The sequence below is a fragment of the Oncorhynchus kisutch genome, unplaced genomic scaffold (assembly GCF_002021735.2).
Source record: "Oncorhynchus kisutch isolate 150728-3 unplaced genomic scaffold, Okis_V2 Okis01b-Okis20b_hom, whole genome shotgun sequence".
NCBI lineage: Eukaryota > Metazoa > Chordata > Actinopteri > Salmoniformes > Salmonidae > Oncorhynchus > Oncorhynchus kisutch.
The window spans coordinates 9,813,009-9,837,338 of NW_022261978.1; the positions used below are offsets into that span (position 1 = coordinate 9,813,009).

The following is a 24,330-nucleotide window of genomic DNA, read 5'->3' on the forward strand; positions in this document are numbered from 1 at the left end:
ATGCCTACCGGTACATTGAAACATGTCTATAAGCCGCAGATGCCTACCGGTACATTGAAACATGTCTATAAGCCGCAGATGCCTACCGGTACATTGAAACATGTCTATAAGCCGCAGATGCCTACCGGTACATTGAAACATGTCTATAAGCCGCAGATGCCTACCGGTACATTGAAACATGTCTATAAGCCGCAGATGCCTACCGGTACATTGAAACATGTCTATAAGCCGCAGATGCCTACCGGTACATTGAAACATGTCTATAAGCCGCAGATGCCTACCGGTACATTGAAACATGTCTATAAGCCGCAGATGCCTACCGGTACATTGAAACATGTCTATAAGCCGCAGATGCCTACCGGTACATTGAAACATGTCTATAAGCCGCAGATGCCTACCGGTACATTGAAACATGTCTATAAGCCGCAGATGCCTACCGGTACATTGAAACATGTCTATAAGCCGCAGATGCCTACCGGTACATTGAAACATGTCTATAAGCCGCAGATGCCTACCGGTACATTGAAACATGTCTATAAGCCGCAGATGCCTACCGGTACATTGAAACATGTCTATAAGCCGCAGATGCCTACCGGTACATTGAAACATGTCTATAAGCCGCAGATGCCTACCGGTACATTGAAACATGTCTATAAGCCGCAGATGCCTACCGGTACATTGAAACATGTCTATAAGCCGCAGATGCCTACCGGTACATTGAAACATGTCTATAAGCCGCAGATGCCTACCGGTACATTGAAACATGTCTATAAGCCGCAGATGCCTACCGGTACATTGAAACATGTCTATAAGCCGCAGATGCCTACCGGTACATTGAAACAAATTAACTTTACACAGCCTTTAAACGAAACACGGCTTGTAACAAAAATAAAAAAAATAGCAGTAAACAGTAGCCTACCAAGAAAGTCATTGGTCACTATCTTCCTCCTCCTGTGCACTGAAACCACTGAAGTCATCTCCTTCGGTGTCGGAGTTGAATAGCCTCAGAGCTGCTGACACAGACTCCTCCGTACCCTGATGGACAGGCCTTTACGTCTCCTAAATCTCAGACACCACGATGGTCCACCTCTAAAATCCTCAAACTTCACTGCGGTGGCGATTTGTTTTGGCTTTCAGTCGGATCTGCACAGTTGAAACACCTCGGCCGTCTGCTCTCTGTGTGTTGATCTTCAAGCTCATTTTCTAGTTCGGGCCATCTGCTTTTCCTCCCTCTGAAAGCTTTTGTTGTCTTTTTGCACTGAGTCAGTTCCTCACGCTGCTGTTTCCAACGTCTTATCATCGACTCATTAAGGCCAAGCTCCCGTGCACCAGCTCTATTTCCTTTTCCAACAACCAGATCGATCGCCTTCAGCTTGAAAGCTGCATCATATGCATTTCTCCGTGTCTTTGCCATGATGAGGGTGACAAAATGACTACCGTAATCATAATGATGGGACGTTTGAGCGCACTCGATTTACGTCACATTATGTGACGGTGCTCAGTTTCTTGGCGGCATGAATCTTGTGAAAGCGGGAAAAATCCATAAATTATCAGCATCATTGTATAAACCGCGAGGTTCAAAGCGTGGGAAAAAAGTAGCGGCTTATAGTCCGGAAATTACGGTACACTGTCACGACGTGGCCCTTTGGGGGTGTATATCGTGACTAGTACTGTCACGACGTGGCCCTCTGGGGGTGTATATCGTGACTAGTACTGTCACAACGTGGTCCTCTGGGGGTGTATATCGTGACTAGTACTGTCACGATGTTGCCCTCTGGGGGTGTATCAAGAAATACACATTTTATTAAATCTATTTAATAAAATCTACAACTTTCCAAATCATATCATTAACATCTAAAGGGTTCATACTTGTATTCAATCAAATCCATAATCAAAATAAAATACAAATTTTTTAAATGTTAATCTGATTTCAGACATGATCATGTCTCGAGAGGAAAAAACTCAACTAGGCCTATTTTTTTCATACAAACATGATTTCACATGGCATCAACAACATTATCATAGTGGATCATTGGAAAGGCTTTTCTACTGTGTGTTCCCTCTCATGTGTTTTCAGGCATCAACAACATTCTCAGCCAAAAACTTGTCAGAACACAGCATCTATATTGTCAGATTTGATTTGATTTGATTTGATTTATTCTAGGTCCTGTGTCCTAGAAAAATGTCTTTCCACAATTAGGTTCCCTAACTGACTGAACCCTCTTTCCACACTGGGAATCTATTCCACCAGCCCAGAGCCTCAAACCAGGATCTCTAGTGGCACAGCTCGCACTACGATGCCTTAGACCACTGCGCCACTCGGGAGGCTGTATTTTCTGCTAGTTAATCAGAGATTTTTTACCAGAGTATCTCTTGCCACATTGATTTCTCTCCTGTGTGTCCGCTGGTGTATAATCAAACTGCTAGATGTAACAAAACCCTTCCCACATTGAACACAGCCATAAGGTTTCTCTCCTGTGTGTGTTCTCCGGTGTATAGTCAGACGGCTAGAAGTAACAAAACTCTTCTCACACTGATCACAGCTATAAGGTTTCTCTCCTGTGTGTGTTCTCTGGTGTACTATCAGGCAGCTTGAGTGAGTAAAACTCTTCCCACATTGATCACAGCTATAAGGTTTCTCTACTGTGTGTGTTCTCTGGTGTGATTTTAAATGTCCTGACTTAAGAAAACGCTTTCCACAGTCAGAGCAGTGGTAAGGCTTCTCTCCTGTGTGTGTTCTCTGGTGTATAGTCAGCTGGCTAGATGTTGTGAAACTCTTCCCACATTGATTACAGCTATAAGGTTTTTCTCCTGTATGGATTCTCTCATGTCTTTTAAGGTCTGCTGAAGAGGTAAATCTCTTCCCACAGTCAGAGCAGCAGTGAGGTTTCTCTCCTGTGTGAATTCTCAGGTGTACTTTTAGTGAATCTGATCTTGAGTAACTCTTCCCACAGTCCGGGCAGTGGTGATATTTCTTCCCTGTGGGTCTCTGCTGGGGTTTCTTGAGGTTTTCTGCTCTGGAGAGACTCTTCTCTGCCTCGTCAGCATCATGATGTTGTTGAGGCTCCTCAGAGGATCCACGATAGTCTTGTCTCTCTCCTGTGTGAACAACAAAGTCAGACAGATGGTTTAAAGGCCCACAAGAGCAGAAATCCACAGTTTATTTGAGGTAAAAGTTTATGCCCAGAGCAGGAAGTTGTACAACAACTGACGTCTGAAAATAATGTTTAAATGCTTTTACAAACTTATTTGACAATTGTCTTAATGAGTCGAGCAATAATATATTTTGTTAGAAAAAAATACCACTTAGTAGTAAAGTTGATGATTGTAGTTAGTGGTAGAAATTGAGAAATAAGTTATTAAAGTTGTTGAAATCCTAAGCAGTGTGCCAGATGACTTTTGGTCACCAATATAGGCCCCTTTCTGTGTTAAGCTAAAATTGCGGCCCGATGTACAATTCGGTTGTAGAAACTCCTCCCTGCTAATGAGGAAACTGCAAGTTATGGATGTAGTAAACGCAGCAAAAAAATGAAACGTCCCTTTTTCAGGACACCGTCTTTTAAAGATAATAAGTAAAAATCCAAATAACTTCACAGATCTTCATTGTAAAGGGTTTAAACACTGTTTCCCATGCTTGTTCAATGAACCATAGACAATTAATGAACATGCACCTGTGGAACGGTCATTAATTAAGACACTAACAGCTTCCAGACAGCAGGCAAGTAAGGTCACAGTTATGAAAACTTAGGACACTAAAGAGGCCTTTCTACTGACTCTAAAAAACACCAAAAGAAAGATGCCCAGGGTCCCTGCTCATCTGCATGATTGTGCCTTAGGCATGCTGCAAGGGGGCATGAGGACTGCAGATGTGGCCAGGGCAATAAATTGCAATGTCCGTACTGAGACGCCTAAGACAGCGCTACAGGGAGACAGGACGGGCAGCTGATCGCCCTCGCAGTGGCAGACCATGTGTAACAACACCTGCACAGGATCGGTACATCCGAACATCACACCTGCGGGACAGGTACAGGATGGCAACAACAACTGCCCGAGTTACACCAGGAACGCACAATCCCTCCATCAGTGCTCAGACTGTCCGTAATAGTCTGAGAGAGGCTGGACTGAGGTCTTGTAGGCCTGTTGTAAGGCAGGTCCTCACCGGACATCACCGGCAACGACGTCGCCTATGGGCACAAACCCACCCACTTTTTGCCAGTGACGAGTCGCGTTTATTGTCGAAGGAATGAGCGTTACACCGAGGCGTGTACTCTGGAGCAAGATCAATTTGGAGGTAGAGGGTCCGTCATGGTCTGGGGCGGTGTGTCACAGCATTATCGGACTGGAAAATCTGGTGCAGTCCATGAGGAGGAGATGCACTGCAGTACTTAATGCAGCTGGTGGCCACACTGACTGCTACTTTTGATTTTGACCCCCCCCCCCCTTGTTCAGGGACACATTATTCCATTTCTGTTAGTCACATGTCTGTGGAACCTGTTCAGTATATGTCTCAGTTGTTGAATCTTGTTATGTTCACAAAAATATGTATTTATTTTGTTGTTTTCTGAAAATAAACGCAGTTGACAGTGAGGACGCTTGTTTTATTGATGAGTTTATATCTGCATTTTCACATTGCATTATCTGCTAATTCGCAGTGCATTATCTGCTAATTCACACTGCATTATCTGCTAATTCACAGTGCATTATCTACTCATTCACAGTGCATTATCTGCTACTTTACAGTACATTATCTACTAATTCACAGTACATGATCTATTAATTCACAGTGCATTATCTATTAATTCACAATGTATTCTGAATATTACAGTGCAAGATCATGAGTGCTACTGAAGGAAACTCACATTAAGCTCCGTGTCTATTCACTAATTCACCACCGTGGGGGAAAACTCAGGGGAGTTCTCATAGGCTGACAGCAAAAATAGCCTCCATTTACAGGTTGAATATGAGTGCATTTCACACTGCTTTTGGATAATATTTTATTTATTTAACCTTTATTTTACTAGGCAAGTCCGTTAATAAGAACAAATTCTTACTTACAATGACGGCCTACCGGGGAACAGTGAGTTAACTGCCTTGTTCAGGGGCAGAACGACAGATTTCTTACCTTGTCAGCTTGGGGATTTCGATCTAGCAACCTTTCGGTCACTGGACCAACACTCTAAACATGAGGCTACCTGCCGCCCCAATTGTAAGGCTTATTTGAATGTCCTGCTTAATATAATGTTTATGTCATCGTTGCAAATCAATGCATAATCAACAACAATGTAATAATCAATAACAATGTAATAATCAATAACAATGCAATAATCAATAACAATAATCAATAACAATGTAATAATCAATAACAATGCAATAATCAATAACAATGTAAGAATCAATAACAATGTAATAATCAATAACAATAATCAATAACAATGTAATAATCAATAACAATGTAATAATCAATAACAATAATCAATAACAATAATCAATAACAATGCAATAATCAATAACAATGTAATAATCAATAACAATGTAATAATCAATAACAATAATCAATAACAATGCAATAATCAATAACAATGTAATAATCAATAACAATAATCAATAACAATGTAATAATCAATAACAATAATCAATAACAATAATCAATAACAATGCAATAATCAATAACAATGCAATAATCAATAACAATGTAATAATCAATAACAATAATCAATAACAATGCAATAATCAATAACAATGTAATAATCAATAACAATGTAATAATCAATAACAATAATCAATAACAATGCAATAATCAATAACAATGTAATAATCAATAACAATGTAATAATCAATAACAATAATCAATAACAATGTAATAATCAATAACAATAATCAATAACAATGTAATAATCAATAACAATAATCAATAACAATGTAATAATCAATAACAATGTAATAATCAATAACAATAATCAATAACAATGCAATAATCAATAACAATGTAATAATCAATAACAATAATCAATAACAATGTAATAATCAATAACAATAATCAATAACAATAATCAATAACAATGCAATAATCAATAACAATGCAATAATCAATAACAATGTAATAATCAATAACAATAATCAATAACAATGCAATAATCAATAACAATGTAATAATCAATAACAATGTAATAATCAATAACAATAATCAATAACAATGCAATAATCAATAACAATGTAATAATCAATAACAATGTAATAATCAATAACAATAATCAATAACAATGCAATAATCAATAACAATGTAATAATCAATAACAATGTAATAATCAATAACAATAATCAATAACAATGTAATAATCAATAACAATAATCAATAACAATGTAATAATCAATAACAATAATCAATAACAATGTAATAATCAATAATGTAATAATCAATAATGTAATAATCAATAACAATAATCAATAACAATAATCAATAACAATAATCAATAACAATAATAATCAATAACAATGTAATAATCTAACAATAATCAATAACAATAATCAATAACAATGCAATAATCAATAACAATGTAATAATCAATAACAAGAATCAATAACAATGTAATAATCAATAACAATAATCAATAACAATAATCAATAACAATGTAATAATCAATAACAATGTAATAATCAATAACAATGCAATAATCAATAACAATGCAATATTCAATAACAATAATCAATAACAATGTAATAATCAATAACAATGTAATAATCAATAACAATGCAATAATCAATAACAATGTAATAATCAATAACAATAATCAATAACAATGTAATAATCAATAACAATGTAATAATCAATAACAATGTAATAATCAATAACAATGTAATAATCAATAACAATGCAATAATCAATAACAATGTAATAATCAATAACAATAATCAATAACAATAATCAATAACAATGTAATAATCAATAACAATAATCAATACAATGTAATAATCAATAACAATAATCAATAACAATGTAATAATCAATAACAATGCAATAATCAATAACAATGTAATAATCAATAACAACGTAATAATCAATAACAATAATAAATAACAATACAATAATCAATAATGTAATCAATAACAATGTAGAACAAAAACATACTAATCATACTATATACAGGGTCAGTACCATATTAACAATGTACAGGGATACTGGAGTGATGGAGGTAGATATGTATAGGGGGAAGGTGACAGGGATACTGGAGTGATGGAGGTAGATATGTATAGGGGGAAGGGGACAGGGATACTGGAGTGCTGGAGGTAGATATGTATAGGGGGAAGGAGACAGGGATACTGGAGTGATGGAGGTAGATATGTATAGGGGGAAGGGGATACTGGAGTGATGGAGGTAGATATGTATAGAGAGACAGGGATACTGGAGTGATGGAGGTAGATATATATAGGGGGAAGGAGACAGGGATACTGGAGTGATGGAGGTAGATATGTATAGGGGGAAGGAGACAGGGATACTGGAGTGATGGAGGTAGATATGTATAGAGAGACAGGGATACTGGAGTGATAGAGGTAGATATGTATAGGGGGAAGGAGACAGGGATACTGGAGTGATGGAGGTAGATATATAGGGGTAAGGAGACAGGGATACTGTAGTGATGGAGGTAGATATGTATAGGGATAAGGTGACTATATACAGGGTCAGTACCATATTAACAATGTACAGGGATACTGGAGTGATGGAGGTAGATATGTATAGGGTTAAGGAGACAGGGATACTGTAGTGATGGAGGTAGATATGTATAGGGGTAAGGTGACAGGGATACTGGCGTGATGGAGGTAGATATGTATAGGGGGAAGGAGACAGGGATACTGGAGTGATGGAGGTAGATATGTATAGGGGTAAGGAGACAGGGATACTGGAGTGATGGAGGTAGATATGTATAGGGGGAAGGAGACAGGGATACTGGAGTGATGGAGGTAGATATGTATAGGGGGAAGGAGACAGGGATACTGGAGTGATGGAGGTAGATATGTATAGGGGTAAGGGATCAGGGATACTGGAGTGCTGGAGGTAGATATGTATAGGGGTAAGGGGACTATATACAGGGTCAGTACCATATTAACAATGTGCAGGGATACTGGAGTAGAGATCGATCCGATTAATATGAATCAGAATGGCCAATTAATTAGGGCCGATTTCCAGTTTTCATAACAATCGGTAATCGGTATTTTCGGACACTGATTTTTAAACATGAGATAATGGGTGAGGGAATAGAAGCTTATTTACCACGTCAAATAGTGTTATTGTCAAATAGTGTTATTGTGTTATTGTCAAATAGTGTATTATCAAATAGTGTTATTGTCAAATAGTGTTCTTGTGTTATTGTCAAATAGTGTTATTGTCAAATAGTGTTATTGTCAAATTGTGTTATTGTCAAATAGTGTTATTATCAAATAGTGTTATTGTCAAATAGTGTTATTGTCAAATAGTGTTATTGTCAAATAGTGTTATTGTCAAATAGTGTTATTATCAAATAGTGTATGGTCAAAAGTGTTATTGTGTTATTGTCAAATAGTGTTATTGTGTTATTGTCAAATAGTGTTATTGTGTTATTGCAAATAGTGTTATTGTCAAATAGTGTTATTGTGTTATTGTCAAATAGTGTTATTGTGTTATTGTCAAATAGTGTTATTGTCAAATAGTGTCATTATCAAATAGTGTTATTATCAAATAGTGTTTATTATCAAATAGTGTTATTGTCAAATAGTTTATGTGTTATTGTCAAATAGTGTTATTGTGTTATTAATCAAATAGTGTTATTGTCAAATAGTGTTATTTGTCAAATGTGTTATTGTCAAATAGTGTTATTATCAAATAGTGTTATTGTGTATTGTCAAATAGTGTTATTGTCAAATAGTGTTATTGTGTCAAATAGTGTTATTATCAATAGTGTATTGTCAAATAGTGTTATTGTCAAATAGTGTTATTGTCAATAGTGTTATTATCAAATAGTGTTATTGTCAAATAGTGTTATTGTCAAATAGTGTTATTGTCAAATAGTGTTATTGTCAAATAGTGTTATTGTCAAATAGTGTTATTATCAAATAGTGTTATTGTCAAATAGTGTTCTTGTCAAATAGTGTTATTGTCAAATAGTGTTATTGTCAATAGTGTTATTGTCAAATAGTGTTATTGTGTTATTATCAAATAGTGTTATTGTCAAATAGTGTATTGTCAAATAGTGTTATTGTCAAATAGTGTTATTGTCAAATAGTGTTATTGTCACATAGTGTTATTGTCAAATAGTGTTATTGTCAAATAGTGTTATTGTGTTATTATCAAATAGTGTATTATCAAATAGTGTTATTGTCAAATAGTGTTATTGTGTTATTGTCAAATAGTGTTATTGTCAAATAGTGTTATTGTGTTATTGTCAAATAGTGTTATTGTGTTATTATCAAATAGTTGTTATTATCAAATAGTTTTATTGTCAAATAGTGTTATTGTGTTATTATCAAATAGTGTTATTATCAAATAGTGTTATTGTCAAATAGTGTTATTGTGTTATTGTCCAAATAGTGTTATTGTCAAATAGTGTTATTGTGTTATTGTCAAATAGTGTTATTGTCAAATAGTGTTATTATCAAATAGTGTTATTATCAAATAGTGTTATTGTGTTATTGTCAAATAGTGTTATTATCAAATAGTGTTATTGTGTTATTGTCAAATAGTGTTATTGTCAAATAGTGTTATTGTCAAATAGTGTTATTGTCAAATAGTGTTATTGTCAAATAGTGTTATTGTCAAATAGTGTTATTGTGTTATTGTCAAATAGTGTTATTGTCAAATAGTGTTATTGTCAAATAGTGTTATTGTCAAATAGTGTTATTGTGTTATTGTCAAATAGTGTTATTGTCAAATAGTGTTATTGTCAAATAGTGTTATTGTCAAATATTATTGTGTTATTATCAAATAGTGTTATTATCAAATAGTGTTATTGTCAAATAGTGTTATTGTGTTATTGTCAATAGTGTTATTGTCAAATAGTGTTATTGTGTTATTGTCAAATAGTGTTATTGTGTTTTATCAAATAGTGTTATTATCAAATAGTGTTATTATCAAATAGTGTTATTGTTTATTGTCAAATAGTGTTATGTCAAATAGTGTTATTGTGTTATTATCAAATAGTGTATTATCAAATAGTGTATTGTCAAATAGTGTTATGTGTTATTGTCAAATAGTGTTATTGTCAATAGTGTTATTGTGTTATTGTCAAATAGTGTTATTGTCAAATAGTGTTATTATCAAATAGTGTTATATCAAATAGTGTTATGTGTTATTGTCAAATAGTGTTATTATCAATAGGTTATTGTGTTATTGTCAAATAGCGTGTTATTGTCAAATAGTGTTATTGTCAAGTGTCAATAGTGTTATTGTCAAATAGTGTTATTGTACAATAGTGTTTGTGTATTGTCAAATAGTGTTATTGTCAAATAGTGTTATTGTCAAATAGTAATGGTTATTGTCAAATAGTGTTATTGTCAAATAGTGTTATTGTGTTATTGTCAAATAGTGTTATTGTCCAATAGTGTTATTGTCAAATAGTGTTATTGTCAAATAGTGTTATTGTGTTATTGTCAAATAGTGTTATTGTCAAATAGTGTTATTGTCAAATAGTGTTATTGTCAAATAGTGTTATTGTGTTATTATCAAATAGTGTTATTATCAAATAGTGTTATTGTCAAATAGTGTTATTGTGTTATTGTCAAATAGTGTTATTGTCAAATAGTGTTATTGTGTTATTGTCAAATAGTGTTATTATCAAATAGTGTTATTATCAAATAGTGTTATTGTGTTATTGTCAAATAGTGTTATTGTGTTATTATCAAATAGTGTTATTATCAAATAGTGTTATTGTGTTATTGTCAAATAGTGTTATTATCAAATAGTGTTATTATCAAATAGTGTTATTGTCAAATAGTGTTATTGTGTTATTGTCAAATAGTGTTATTGTCAAATAGTGTTATTGTCAAATAGTGTTATTGTGTTATTGTCAAATAGTGTTATTGTCAAATAGTGTTATTGTGTTATTGTCAAATAGTGTTATTGTCAAATAGTGTTATTATCAAATAGTGTTATTATCAAATAGTGTTATTGTGTTATTGTCAAATAGTGTTATTATCAAATAGTGTTATTGTGTTATTGTCAAATAGTGTTATTGTCAAATAGTGTTATTGTCAAATAGTGTTATTGTCAAATAGTGTTATTGTCAAATAGTGTTATTGTCAAATAGTGTTATTGTGTTATTGTCAAATAGTGTTATTGTCAAATAGTGTTATTGTCAAATAGTGTTATTGTCAAATAGTGTTATTGTGTTATTGTCAAATAGTGTTATTGTCAAATAGTGTTATTGTCAAATAGTGTTATTGTCAAATAGTGTTATTGTGTTATTATCAAATAGTGTTATTATCAAATAGTGTTATTGTCAAATAGTGTTATTGTGTTATTGTCAAATAGTGTTATTGTCAAATAGTGTTATTGTGTTATTGTCAAATAGTGTTATTATCAAATAGTGTTATTATCAAATAGTGTTATTGTGTTATTGTCAAATAGTGTTATTGTGTTATTATCAAATAGTGTTATTATCAAATAGTGTTATTGTGTTATTGTCAAATAGTGTTATTATCAAATAGTGTTATTATCAAATAGTGTTATTGTCAAATAGTGTTATTGTGTTATTGTCAAATAGTGTTATTGTCAAATAGTGTTATTGTGTTATTGTCAAATAGTGTTATTATCAAATAGTGTTATTATCAAATAGTGTTATTGTGTTATTGTCAAATAGTGTTATTGTCAAATAGTGTTATTGTCAAATAGTGTTATTGTCAAATAGTGTTATTGTCAAATAGTGTTATTGTCAAATAGTGTTATTGTCAAATAGTGTTATTGTCAAATAGTGTTATTGTCAAATAGTGTTATTGTGTTATTGTCAAATAGTGTTATTGTCAAATAGTGTTATTGTCAAATAGTGTTATTATCAAATAGTGTTATTGTCAAATAGTGTTATTGTCAAATAGTGTTATTGTCAAATAGTGTTATTGTCAAATAGTGTTATTGTCAAATAGTGTTATTGTGTTATTGTCAAATAGTGTTATTGTCAAATAGTGTTATTGTCAAATAGTGTTATTGTGTTATTGTCAAATAGTGTTATTATCAAATAGTGTTATTGTCAAATAGTGTTATTGTCAAATAGTGTTATTGTCAAATAGTGTTATTGTCAAATAGTGTTATTGTCAAATAGTGTTATTGTGTTATTGTCAAATAGTGTTATTATCAAATAGTGTTATTGTCAAATAGTGTTATTGTCAAATAGTGTTATTGTCAAATAGTGTTATTGTCAAATAGTGTTATTGTGTTATTGTCAAATAGTGTTATTGTCAAATAGTGTTATTGTGTTATTGTCAAATAGTGTTATTATCAAATAGTGTTATTATCAAATAGTGTTATTGTGTTATTGTCAAATAGTGTTATTGTCAAATAGTGTTATTGTCAAATAGTGTTATTGTCAAATAGTGTTATTGTCAAATAGTGTTATTGTCAAATAGTGTTATTGTCAAATAGTGTTATTGTCAAATAGTGTTATTGTCAAATAGTGTTATTGTGTTATTGTCAAATAGTGTTATTGTCAAATAGTGTTATTGTCAAATAGTGTTATTATCAAATAGTGTTATTGTCAAATAGTGTTATTGTCAAATAGTGTTATTGTCAAATAGTGTTATTGTCAAATAGTGTTATTGTCAAATAGTGTTATTGTGTTATTGTCAAATAGTGTTATTGTCAAATAGTGTTATTGTCAAATAGTGTTATTGTGTTATTGTCAAATAGTGTTATTATCAAATAGTGTTATTGTCAAATAGTGTTATTGTCAAATAGTGTTATTGTCAAATAGTGTTATTGTCAAATAGTGTTATTGTCAAATAGTGTTATTGTCAAATAGTGTTATTGTCAAATAGTGTTATTGTCAAATAGTGTTATTGTGTTATTGTCAAATAGTGTTATTGTGTTATTATCAAATAGTGTTATTGTCAAATAGTGTTATTGTCAAATAGTGTTATTGTCAAATAGTGTTATTGTCAAATAGTGTTATTGTCAAATAGTGTTATTGTGTTATTGTCAAATAGTGTTATTGTGTTATTGTCAAATAGTGTTATTGTGTTATTGTCAAATAGTGTTATTGTCAAATAGTGTTATTGTCAAATAGTGTTATTGTGTTATTGTCAAATAGTGTTATTATCAAATAGTGTTATTGTCAAATAGTGTTATTGTCAAATAGTGTTATTGTCAAATAGTGTTATTGTCAAATAGTGTTATTGTCAAATAGTGTTATTGTGTTATTGTCAAATAGTGTTATTGTCAAATAGTGTTATTGTCAAATAGTGTTATTGTCAAATAGTGTTATTATCAAATAGTGTTATTGTCAAATAGTGTTATTGTGTTATTGTCAAATAGTGTTATTGTCAAATAGTGTTATTATCAAATAGTGTTATTGTCAAATAGTGTTATTGTGTTATTGTCAAATAGTGTTATTGTCAAATAGTGTTATTGTGTTATTGTCAAATAGTGTTATTGTCAAATAGTGTTATTGTGTTATTGTCAAATAGTGTTATTGTGTTATTATCAAATAGTGTTATTATCAAATAGTGTTATTGTCAAATAGTGTTATTGTGTTATTGTCAAATAGTGTTATTGTCAAATAGTGTTATTGTCAAATAGTGTTATTGTCAAATAGTGTTATTATCAAATAGTGTTATTGTCAAATAGTGTTATTGTGTTATTGTCAAATAGTGTTATTGTCAAATAGTGTTATTATCAAATAGTGTTATTGTCAAATAGTGTTATTGTGTTATTGTCAAATAGTGTTATTGTCAAATAGTGTTATTGTGTTATTGTCAAATAGTGTTATTGTCAAATAGTGTTATTGTCAAATAGTGTTATTGTCAAATAGTGTTATTGTGTTATTGTCAAATAGTGTTATTGTCAAATAGTGTTATTGTGTTATTGTCAAATAGTGTTATTGTCAAATAGTGTTATTGTGTTATTGTCAAATAGTGTTATTGTGTTATTATCAAATAGTGTTATTATCAAATAGTGTTATTGTCAAATAGTGTTATTGTGTTATTGTCAAATAGTGTTATTGTCAAATAGTGTTATTGTGTTATTGTCAAATAGTGTTATTGTCAAATAGTGTTATTGTCAAATAGTGTTATTGTCAAATAGTGTTATTGTCAAATAGTGTTATTGTCAAATAGTGTTATTGTCAAATAGTGTTATTGTCAAATAGTGTTATTGTGTTATTGTCAAATAGTGTTATTGTCAAATAGTGTTATTATCAAATAGTGTTATTGTCAAATAGTGTTATTGTCAAATAGTGTTATTGTCAAATAGTGTTATTGTCAAATAGTGTTATTGTGTTATTATCAAATAGTGTTATTGTCAAATAGTGTTATTGTCAAATAGTGTTATTATCAAATAGTGTTATTGTCAAATAGTGTTATTATCAAATAGTGTTATTGTCAAATAGTGTTATTGTCAAATAGTGTTATTGTGTTATTGCCAAATAGTGTTATTATCAAATAGTGTTATTGTCAAATAGTGTTATTGTCAAATAGTGTTATTGTCAAATAGTGTTATTGTCAAATAGTGTTATTGTCAAATAGTGTTATTGTCAAATAGTGTTATTGTCAAATAGTGTTATTATCAAATAGTGTTATTGTCAAATAGTGTTATTGTCAAATAGTGTTATTGTGTTATTGTCAAATAGTGTTATTGTCAAATAGTGTCATTGTCAAATAGTGTTATTGTCAAATAGTGTTATTGTCAAATAGTGTTATTGTCAAATAGTGTTATTGTCAAATAGTGTTATTGTCAAATAGTGTTATTGTCAAATAGTGTTATTGTCAAATAGTGTTATTGTCAAATAGTGTTATTGTCAAATAGTGTTATTGTCAAATAGTGTTATTGTCAAATAGTGTTATTGTCAAATAGTGTTATTATCAAATAGTGTTATTGTCAAATAGTGTTATTATCAAATAGTGTTATTGTCAAATAGTGTTATTGTGTTATTGTCAAATAGTGTTATTGTCAAATAGTGTTATTGTCAAATAGTGTTATTGTCAAATAGTGTTATTGTGTTATTGTCAAATAGTGTTATTGTCAAATAGTGTTATTGTGTTATTGTCAAATAGTGTTATTGTCAAATAGTGTTATTGTCAAATAGTGTTATTGTCAAATAGTGTTATTGTCAAATAGTGTTATTGTCAAATAGTGTTATTGTCAAATAGTGTTATTGTGTTATTGTCAAATAGTGTTATTGTCAAATAGTGTTATTGTCAAATAGTGTTATTGTGTTATTGTCAAATAGTGTTATTGTGTTATTGTCAAATAGTGTTATTGTCAAATAGTGTTATTGTGTTATTGTCAAATAGTGTTATTATCAAATAGTGTTATTGTGTTATTGTTAAATAGTGTTATTGTGTTATTATCAAATAGTGTTATTGTCAAATAGTGTTATTGTCAAATAGTGTTATTGTCAAATAGTGTTATTATCAAATAGTGTTATTGTGTTATTGTCAAATAGTGTTATTGTCAAATAGTGTTATTGTGTTATTGTCAAATAGTGTTATTGTGTTATTGTCAAATAGTGTTATTGTGTTATTGTCAAATAGTGTTATTATCAAATAGTGTTATTGTCAAATAGTGTTATTGTGTTATTGTCAAATAGTGTTATTGTCAAATAGTGTTATTGTCAAATAGTGTTATTGTCAAATAGTGTTATTATCAAATAGTGTTATTATCAAATAGTGTTATTGTGTTATTATCAAATAGTGTTATTGTCAAATAGTGTTATTGTCAAATAGTGTTATTGTCAAATAGTGTTATTGTCAAATAGTGTTATTGTCAAATAGTGTTATTATCAAATAGTGTTATTGTGTTATTATCAAATAGTGTTATTGTCAAATAGTGTTATTGTCAAATAGTGTTATTGTCAAATAGTGTTATTGTCAAATAGTGTTATTGTCAAATAGTGTTATTATCAAATAGTGTTATTATCAAATAGTGTTATTGTGTTATTATCAAATAGTGTTATTGTCAAATAGTGTTATTGTCAAATAGTGTTATTGTCAAATAGTGTTATTGTCAAATAGTGTTATTGTCAAATAGTGTTATTGTCAAATAGTGTTATTGTCAAATAGTGTTATTGTCAAATAGTGTTATTGTCAAATAGTGTTATTGTCAAATAGTGTTATTGTCAAATAGTGTTATTATCAAATAGTGTTATTGTCAAATAGTGTTATTGTCAAATAGTGTTATTGTCAAATAGTGTTATTGTCAAATAGTGTTATTGTCAAATAGTGTTATTGTGTTATTATCAAATAGTGTTATTATCAAATAGTGTTATTGTCAAATAGTGTTATTATCAAATAGTGTTATTGTCAAATAGTGTTATTGTCAAATAGTGTTATTGTCAAATAGTGTTATTGTCAAATAGTGTTATTGTGTTATTGTCAAATAGTGTTATTGTCAAATAGTGTTATTGTCAAATTGTGTTATTGTCAAATAGTGTTATTGTCAAATAGTGTTATTGTCAAATAGTGTTATTATCAAATAGTGTTATTGTCAAATAGTGTTATTGTGTTATTGTCAAATAGTGTTATTGTGTTATTGTCAAATAGTGTTATTGTGTTATTGTCAAATAGTGTTATTGTCAAATAGTGTTATTGTGTTATTGTCAAATAGTGTTATTGTGTTATTGTCAAATAGTGTTATTGTCAAATAGTGTCATTATCAAATAGTGTTATTATCAAATAGTGTTATTGTCAAATAGTGTTATTATCAAATAGTGTTATTGTCAAATAGTGTTATTGTCAAATAGTGTTATTGTCAAATAGTGTTATTGTCAAATAGTGTTATTGTCAAATAGTGTTATTGTCAAATAGTGTTATTGTGTTATTGTCAAATAGTGTTATTGTGTTATTGTCAAATAGTGTTATTGTCAAATAGTGTTATTGTGTTATTGTCAAATAGTGTTATTGTGTTATTGTCAAATAGTGTTATTGTCAAATAGTGTTATTGTCAAATAGTGTTATTGTGTTATTGTCAAATAGTGTTATTGTCAAATAGTGTTATTGTCAAATAGTGTTATTGTCAAATAGTGTTATTGTCAAATAGTGTTATTGTCAAATAGTGTTATTGTCAAATAGTGTTATTATCAAATAGTGTTATTGTCAAATAGTGTTATTATCAAATAGTGTTATTGTCAAATAGTGTTATTGTCAAATAGTGTTATTGTGTTATTATCAAATAGTGTTATTGTCAAATAGTGTTATTGTCAAATAGTGTTATTGTCAAATAGTGTTATTGTCAAATAGTGTTATTGTCAAATAGTGTTATTGTCAAATAGTGTTATTGTCAAATAGTGTTATTGTCAAATAGTGTTATTGTCAAATAGTGTTATTGTCAAATAGTGTTATTGTCAAATAGTGTTATTGTGTTATTGTCAAATAGTGTTATTGTGTTATTGTCAAATAGTGTTATTATCAAATAGTGTTATTGTCAAATAGTGTTATTATCAAATAGTGTTATTGTCAAATAGTGTTATTGTCAAATAGTGTTATTGTCAAATAGTGTTATTGTCAAATAGTGTTATTGTCAAATAGTGTTATTGTGTTATTGTCAAATAGTGTTATTGTGTTATTGTCAAATAGTGTTATTGTCAAATAGTGTTATTGTGTTATTGTCAAATAGTGTTATTGTGTTATTGTCAAATAGTGTTATTGTCAAATAGTGTTATTGTCAAATAGTGTTATTGTGTTATTGTCAAATAGTGTTATTGTCAAATAGTGTTATTGTCAAATAGTGTTATTGTCAAATAGTGTTATTATCAAATAGTGTTATTGTCAAATAGTGTTATTATCAAATAGTGTTATTGTCAAATAGTGTTATTGTCAAATAGTGTTATTGTCAAATAGTGTTATTGTCAAATAGTGTTATTGTCAAATAGTGTTATTGTGTTATTGTCAAATAGTGTTATTGTGTTATTGTCAAATAGTGTTATTGTCAAATAGTGTTATTGTGTTATTGTCAAATAGTGTTATTGTGTTATTGTCAAATAGTGTTATTGTCAAATAGTGTTATTGTCAAATAGTGTTATTGTGTTATTGTCAAATAGTGTTATTGTCAAATAGTGTTATTGTCAAATAGTGTTATTATCAAATAGTGTTATTGTCAAATAGTGTTATTGTCAAATAGTGTTATTGTCAAATAGTGTTATTGTCAAATAGTGTTATTGTGTTATTGTCAAATAGTGTTATTGTCAAATAGTGTTATTGTCAAATAGTGTTATTATCAAATAGTGTTATTGTCAAATAGTGTTATTGTCAAATAGTGTTATTGTCAAATAGTGTTATTGTCAAATAGTGTTATTGTCAAATAGTGTTATTGTGTTATTGTCAAATAGTGTTATTATCAAATAGTGTTATTGTCAAATAGTGTTATTGTGTTATTGTCAAATAGTGTTATTGTCAAATAGTGTTATTGTCAAATAGTGTTATTGTCAAATAGTGTTATTGTCAAATAGTGTTATTGTCAAATAGTGTTATTGTCAAATAGTGTTATTGTCAAATAGTGTTATTGTCAAATAGTGTTATTGTCAAATAGTGTTATTGTCAAATAGTGTTATTGTCAAATAGTGTTATTGTGTTATTGTCAAATAGTGTTATTGTGTTATTATCAAATAGTGTTATTGTCAAATAGTGTTATTGTCAAATAGTGTTATTGTCAAATAGTGTTATTGTCAAATAGTGTTATTGTCAAATAGTGTTATTGTGTTATTGTCAAATAGTGTTATTGTGTTATTGTCAAATAGTGTTATTGTGTTATTGTCAAATAGTGTTATTGTCAAATAGTGTTATTGTCAAATAGTGTTATTGTGTTATTGTCAAATAGTGTTATTATCAAATAGTGTTATTGTCAAATAGTGTTATTGTCAAATAGTGTTATTGTCAAATAGTGTTATTGTCAAATAGTGTTATTGTCAAATAGTGTTATTGTCAAATAGTGTTATTGTCAAATAGTGTTATTGTGTTATTGTCAAATAGTGTTATTGTCAAATAGTGTTATTGTCAAATAGTGTTATTGTCAAATAGTGTTATTATCAAATAGTGTTATTGTCAAATAGTGTTATTGTCAAATAGTGTTATTATCAAATAGTGTTATTGTCAAATAGTGTTATTGTGTTATTGTCAAATAGTGTTATTGTCAAATAGTGTTATTGTGTTATTGTCAAATAGTGTTATTGTCAAATAGTGTTATTGTGTTATTGTCAAATAGTGTTATTGTGTTATTATCAAATAGTGTTATTATCAAATAGTGTTATTGTCAAATAGTGTTATTGTGTTATTGTCAAATAGTGTTATTGTCAAATAGTGTTATTGTGTTATTGTCAAATAGTGTTATTATCAAATAGTGTTATTGTGTTATTGTCAAATAGTGTTATTGTCAAATAGTGTTATTGTGTTATTGTCAAATAGTGTTATTGTCAAATAGTGTTATTGTCAAATAGTGTTATTATCAAATAGTGTTATTGTCAAATAGTGTTATTGTCAAATAGTGTTATTGTCAAATAGTGTTATTGTCAAATAGTGTTATTGTGTTATTGTCAAATAGTGTTATTGTCAAATAGTGTTATTGTGTTATTGTCAAATAGTGTTATTGTCAAATAGTGTTATTATCAAATAGTGTTATTGTCAAATAGTGTTATTATCAAATAGTGTTATTGTCAAATAGTGTTATTGTCAAATAGTGTTATTGTCAAATAGTGTTATTGTCAAATAGTGTTATTGTGTTATTGTCAAATAGTGTTATTGTCAAATAGTGTTATTATCAAATAGTGTTATTGTCAAATAGTGTTATTGTCAAATAGTGTTATTGTGTTATTATCAAATAGTGTTATTGTCAAATAGTGTTATTGTCAAATAGTGTTATTGTCAAATAGTGTTATTGTGTTATTATCAAATAGTGTTATTGTCAAATAGTGTTATTGTCAAATAGTGTTATTGTGTTATTGCCAAATAGTGTTATTATCAAATAGTGTTATTGTCAAATAGTGTTATTGTCAAATAGTGTTATTGTCAAATAGTGTTATTGTCAAATAGTGTTATTGTCAAATAGTGTTATTATCAAATAGTGTTATTGTCAAATAGTGTTATTGTCAAATAGTGTTATTGTCAAATAGTGTTATTGTGTTATTGTCAAATAGTGTTATTGTCAAATAGTGTTATTGTCAAATAGTGTTATTATCAAATAGTGTTATTGTCAAATAGTGTTATTGTCAAATAGTGTTATTGTGTTATTGTCAAATAGTGTTATTGTCAAATAGTGTCATTGTCAAATAGTGTTATTGTCAAATAGTGTTATTGTCAAATAGTGTTATTGTCAAATAGTGTTATTGTCAAATAGTGTTATTGTCAAATAGTGTTATTGTCAAATAGTGTTATTGTCAAATAGTGTTATTGTCAAATAGTGTTATTGTCAAATAGTGTTATTGTCAAATAGTGTTATTGTCAAATAGTGTTATTGTCAAATAGTGTTATTGTCAAATAGTGTTATTGTCAAATAGTGTTATTGTGTTATTGTCAAATAGTGTTATTGTCAAATAGTGTTATTGTGTTATTGTCAAATAGTGTTATTGTCAAATAGTGTTATTGTCAAATAGTGTTATTGTCAAATAGTGTTATTGTCAAATAGTGTTATTGTCAAATAGTGTTATTGTCAAATAGTGTTATTGTGTTATTGTCAAATAGTGTTATTGTCAAATAGTGTTATTGTCAAATAGTGTTATTGTGTTATTGTCAAATAGTGTTATTGTGTTATTGTCAAATAGTGTTATTGTCAAATAGTGTTATTGTGTTATTGTCAAATAGTGTTATTATCAAATAGTGTTATTGTGTTATTGTTAAATAGTGTTATTGTGTTATTATCAAATAGTGTTATTGTCAAATAGTGTTATTGTCAAATAGTGTTATTGTCAAATAGTGTTATTATCAAATAGTGTTATTGTGTTATTGTCAAATAGTGTTATGTCAAATAGTGTTATTGTGTTATTGTCAAATAGTGTTATTGTGTTATTGTCAAATAGTGTTTATTGTGTTATTGTCAAATAGTGGTTATTATCAAATAGTGTTATTGTCAAATAGTGTTATTGTGTTATTGTCAAATAGTGTTATTGTCAAATAGTGTTATTGTCAAATAGTGTTATTGTCAAATAGTGTTATTATCAAATAGTGTTATTATCCAATAGTGTTATTGTGTTATTATCAAATAGTGTTATTGTCAAAATAGTGTATTGTCAAATAGTGTATTGTCAAATAGTGTTCTTGTCCAAATAGTGTTATTATCAAATAGTGTTATATCAAATAGTGTTATTGTGTTATATTCAAATAGTGTTATTGTCAAATAGTGTTATTGTCAAATAGTGTTATTGTCAAATAGTGTTATTGTCAAATAGTGTTATTGTCAAATAGTGTTATTGTCAAATAGTGTTATTGTCAAATAGTGTTATTGTCAAATAGTGTTATTGTCAAATAGTGTTATTGTCAAATAGTGTTATTGTCAAATAGTGTTATTATCAAATAGTGTTATTGTCAAATAGTGTGATTTACAAATAGTGTTGTCATTATTGTCAAATAGTGTTATTGTGTTATTATCAAATAGTGTTATTATCAAATAGTGTTATTATCAAATAGTGTTATTGTCAAATAGTGTTATTGTCAAATAGTGTTATTGTGTTATTATCAAATAGTGTTATTGTCAAATAGTGTTATTGTCAAATAGTGTTATTGTGTTATTATCAAATAGTGTTATTGTCAAATAGTGTTATTGTCAAATAGTGTTATTGTCAAATAGTGTTATTATCAAATAGTGTTATTGTCAAATAGTGTTATTGTCAAATAGTGTTATTGTCAAATAGTGTTATTATCAAATAGTGTTATTGTCAAATAGTGTTATTGTGTTATTGTCAAATAGTGTTATTGTGTTATTGTCAAATAGTGTTATTGTGTTATTGTCAAATAGTGTTATTGTGTTATTATCAAATAGTGTTATTGTCAAATAGTGTTATTATCAAATAGTGTTATTGTCAAATAGTGTTATTGTCAAATAGTGTTATTGTGTTATTGTCAAATAGTGTTATTGTGTTATTGTCAAATAGTGTTATTGTCAAATAGTGTTATTGTGTTATTATCAAATAGTGTTATTATCAAATAGTGTTATTGTCAAATAGTGTTATTGTGTTATTGTCAAATAGTGTTATTATCAAATAGTGTTATTATCAAATAGTGTTATTGTCAAATAGTGTTATTGTGTTATTGTCAAATAGTGTTATTGTCAAATAGTGTTATTATCAAATAGTGTTATTATCAAATAGTGTTATTATCAAATAGTGTTATTATCAAATAGTGTTATTGTCAAATAGTGTTATTGTGTTATTATCAAATAGTGTTATTGTGTTATTGTCAAATAGTGTTATTGTCAAATAGTGTTATTGTCAAATAGTGTTATTGTGTTATTGTCAAATAGTGTTATTGTCAAATAGTGTTATTGTGTTATTGTCAAATAGTGTTATTGTCAAATAGTTTTATTGTCAAATAGTGTTATTGTGTTATTATCAAATAGTGTTATTATCAAATAGTGTTATTGTGTTATTGTCAAATAGTGTTATTGTCAAATAGTGTTATTGTGTTATTGTCAAATAGTGTTATTGTCAAATAGTTTTATTGTCAAATAGTGTTATTTGACACGTATCTTTTTGACACGCAAAGACCCAAACGGCGTTCCGTAGTATGCTTTGACATCGGTTTTGCACATCGGCTTTAATAAACTAGACGTTGGGCATTTTTAGTTAATAATATTGTCAGATTCTGATATATCATCCCTACTTTATATCTTATTATAACGACATGACAAAATGGGACATTATTCTTAATGACTTATTAAACAGCTGTAACAAGATGTCCACCGCAGGAAATCCTCGCTGGCTCTCGACGTTATAGAAAGATCCATATATAGCGACTGATTCTTGAAGAGTATAACCGATAAACGCCTCATATACACAGAGTTGACAAAACATCAGGAAACACCGTCTCTTACCAGGACAGACTGACCCTCATTGATGTCCACCACAGGAAATCCTCGCTGGCTCTCGACGTTATAGAAAGATCCATATATAGCGACTGATTCTTGAAGAATATAACCGATAAACGCCTCATATACACAGAGTTTACAAAACATCAGGAAACACCGTCTCTTACCAGGACAGACTGACCCTCATTGATGTCACTTGTTAAAATCCACTTCAAAATCAGTGTAGAGGAAAAGGAAGAGACAGGTTAAAATACGTTTTTTTTAAAAGCCTTGAGACAACTGAGACAATGATTGTGTATGTGTGCCTATTCAGAGGGTGGGTGAAGATTTAAGTGCCTTCAAACGGGGTATTGTAGTAGGTACCAGGAGCATGAGGCATTCATAGTGTGTGCTTCTGTTATTAAGACGTTACTTACTGGTGTTAATCAGTTCTCCAACCTCTTCTTCTTCTTCCAATATGACAGTTATCTCTCCCTCCTCTTCTTTCACTGTAATATCTTCCTCCTCTTTCACTCTGAACGCGTCTTCCTCTTCTTTCACTGTAACATCCTCACCCTCTACTTCTTGTTTTACTGTGACATCCTCCACTTTTGTTACTGTGACATCCTCCTCTTCCGCCTCCTCTTTCACGACAATGTTCAGCCACCGACCCTCTTTCTCCGTCCAGCAGACCTCCTCTTCTCCAACAGGAGGGGAGTTGCTTAGGGAGCTCATGGTCGGTGATGTTAGCTAACAGTTAGCTAGCTAGGCTAAAGCTAACTTAACCAGCCAGCTAGCTGACCAATAACAACGTAAATATGAAATTAAATCGGATAACTATCTAGACCACAGAAGTGGGTTTAAAACACAGTGGCTAATATACACTAAAGCGTCTAAAGAGCTATATTGGTTCGGCTATTTGTCTAGCAAGCTACCGAGGTGTCTGACGAGCTGTTGCTGCTGATGAAAGAAGCGTTCCGTCCACTAAATTATACGTCACACCAACAGCATAACCATAAATTCCCAGACCGCCATCTGCTGACTGGAGTGGGTAACGCAGTTGAGTAAAATGTTTATTTAAAATTTGTTGCAAAAAGTGAATCACTTTTTGACGATTGTTTTTATTTTTGATTTCGATCATAATATTATAACATTATATGAAACGTACATAA

At 29.7% G+C, this 24,330-nt stretch overlaps 1 protein-coding gene across 1 annotated transcript; it reads right to left on the minus strand.

Annotated features, from left to right (window-relative positions):
• Positions 1 to 1,351: 1,351 nt before the first annotated feature.
• Positions 1,352 to 24,132, minus strand: LOC116358865 (zinc finger protein 239-like). The gene is made up of 2 exons (XM_031811123.1): positions 23,596 to 24,132; positions 1,352 to 3,099 (listed from the first exon to the last, which is right to left on the minus strand). Exons 1-2 carry the CDS (start codon positions 23,891 to 23,893, stop codon positions 2,348 to 2,350), a joined length of 1,050 nt encoding a protein of 349 aa, XP_031666983.1. The 5' UTR covers positions 23,894 to 24,132; the 3' UTR covers positions 1,352 to 2,347.
• Positions 24,133 to 24,330: the final 198 nt, after the last annotated feature.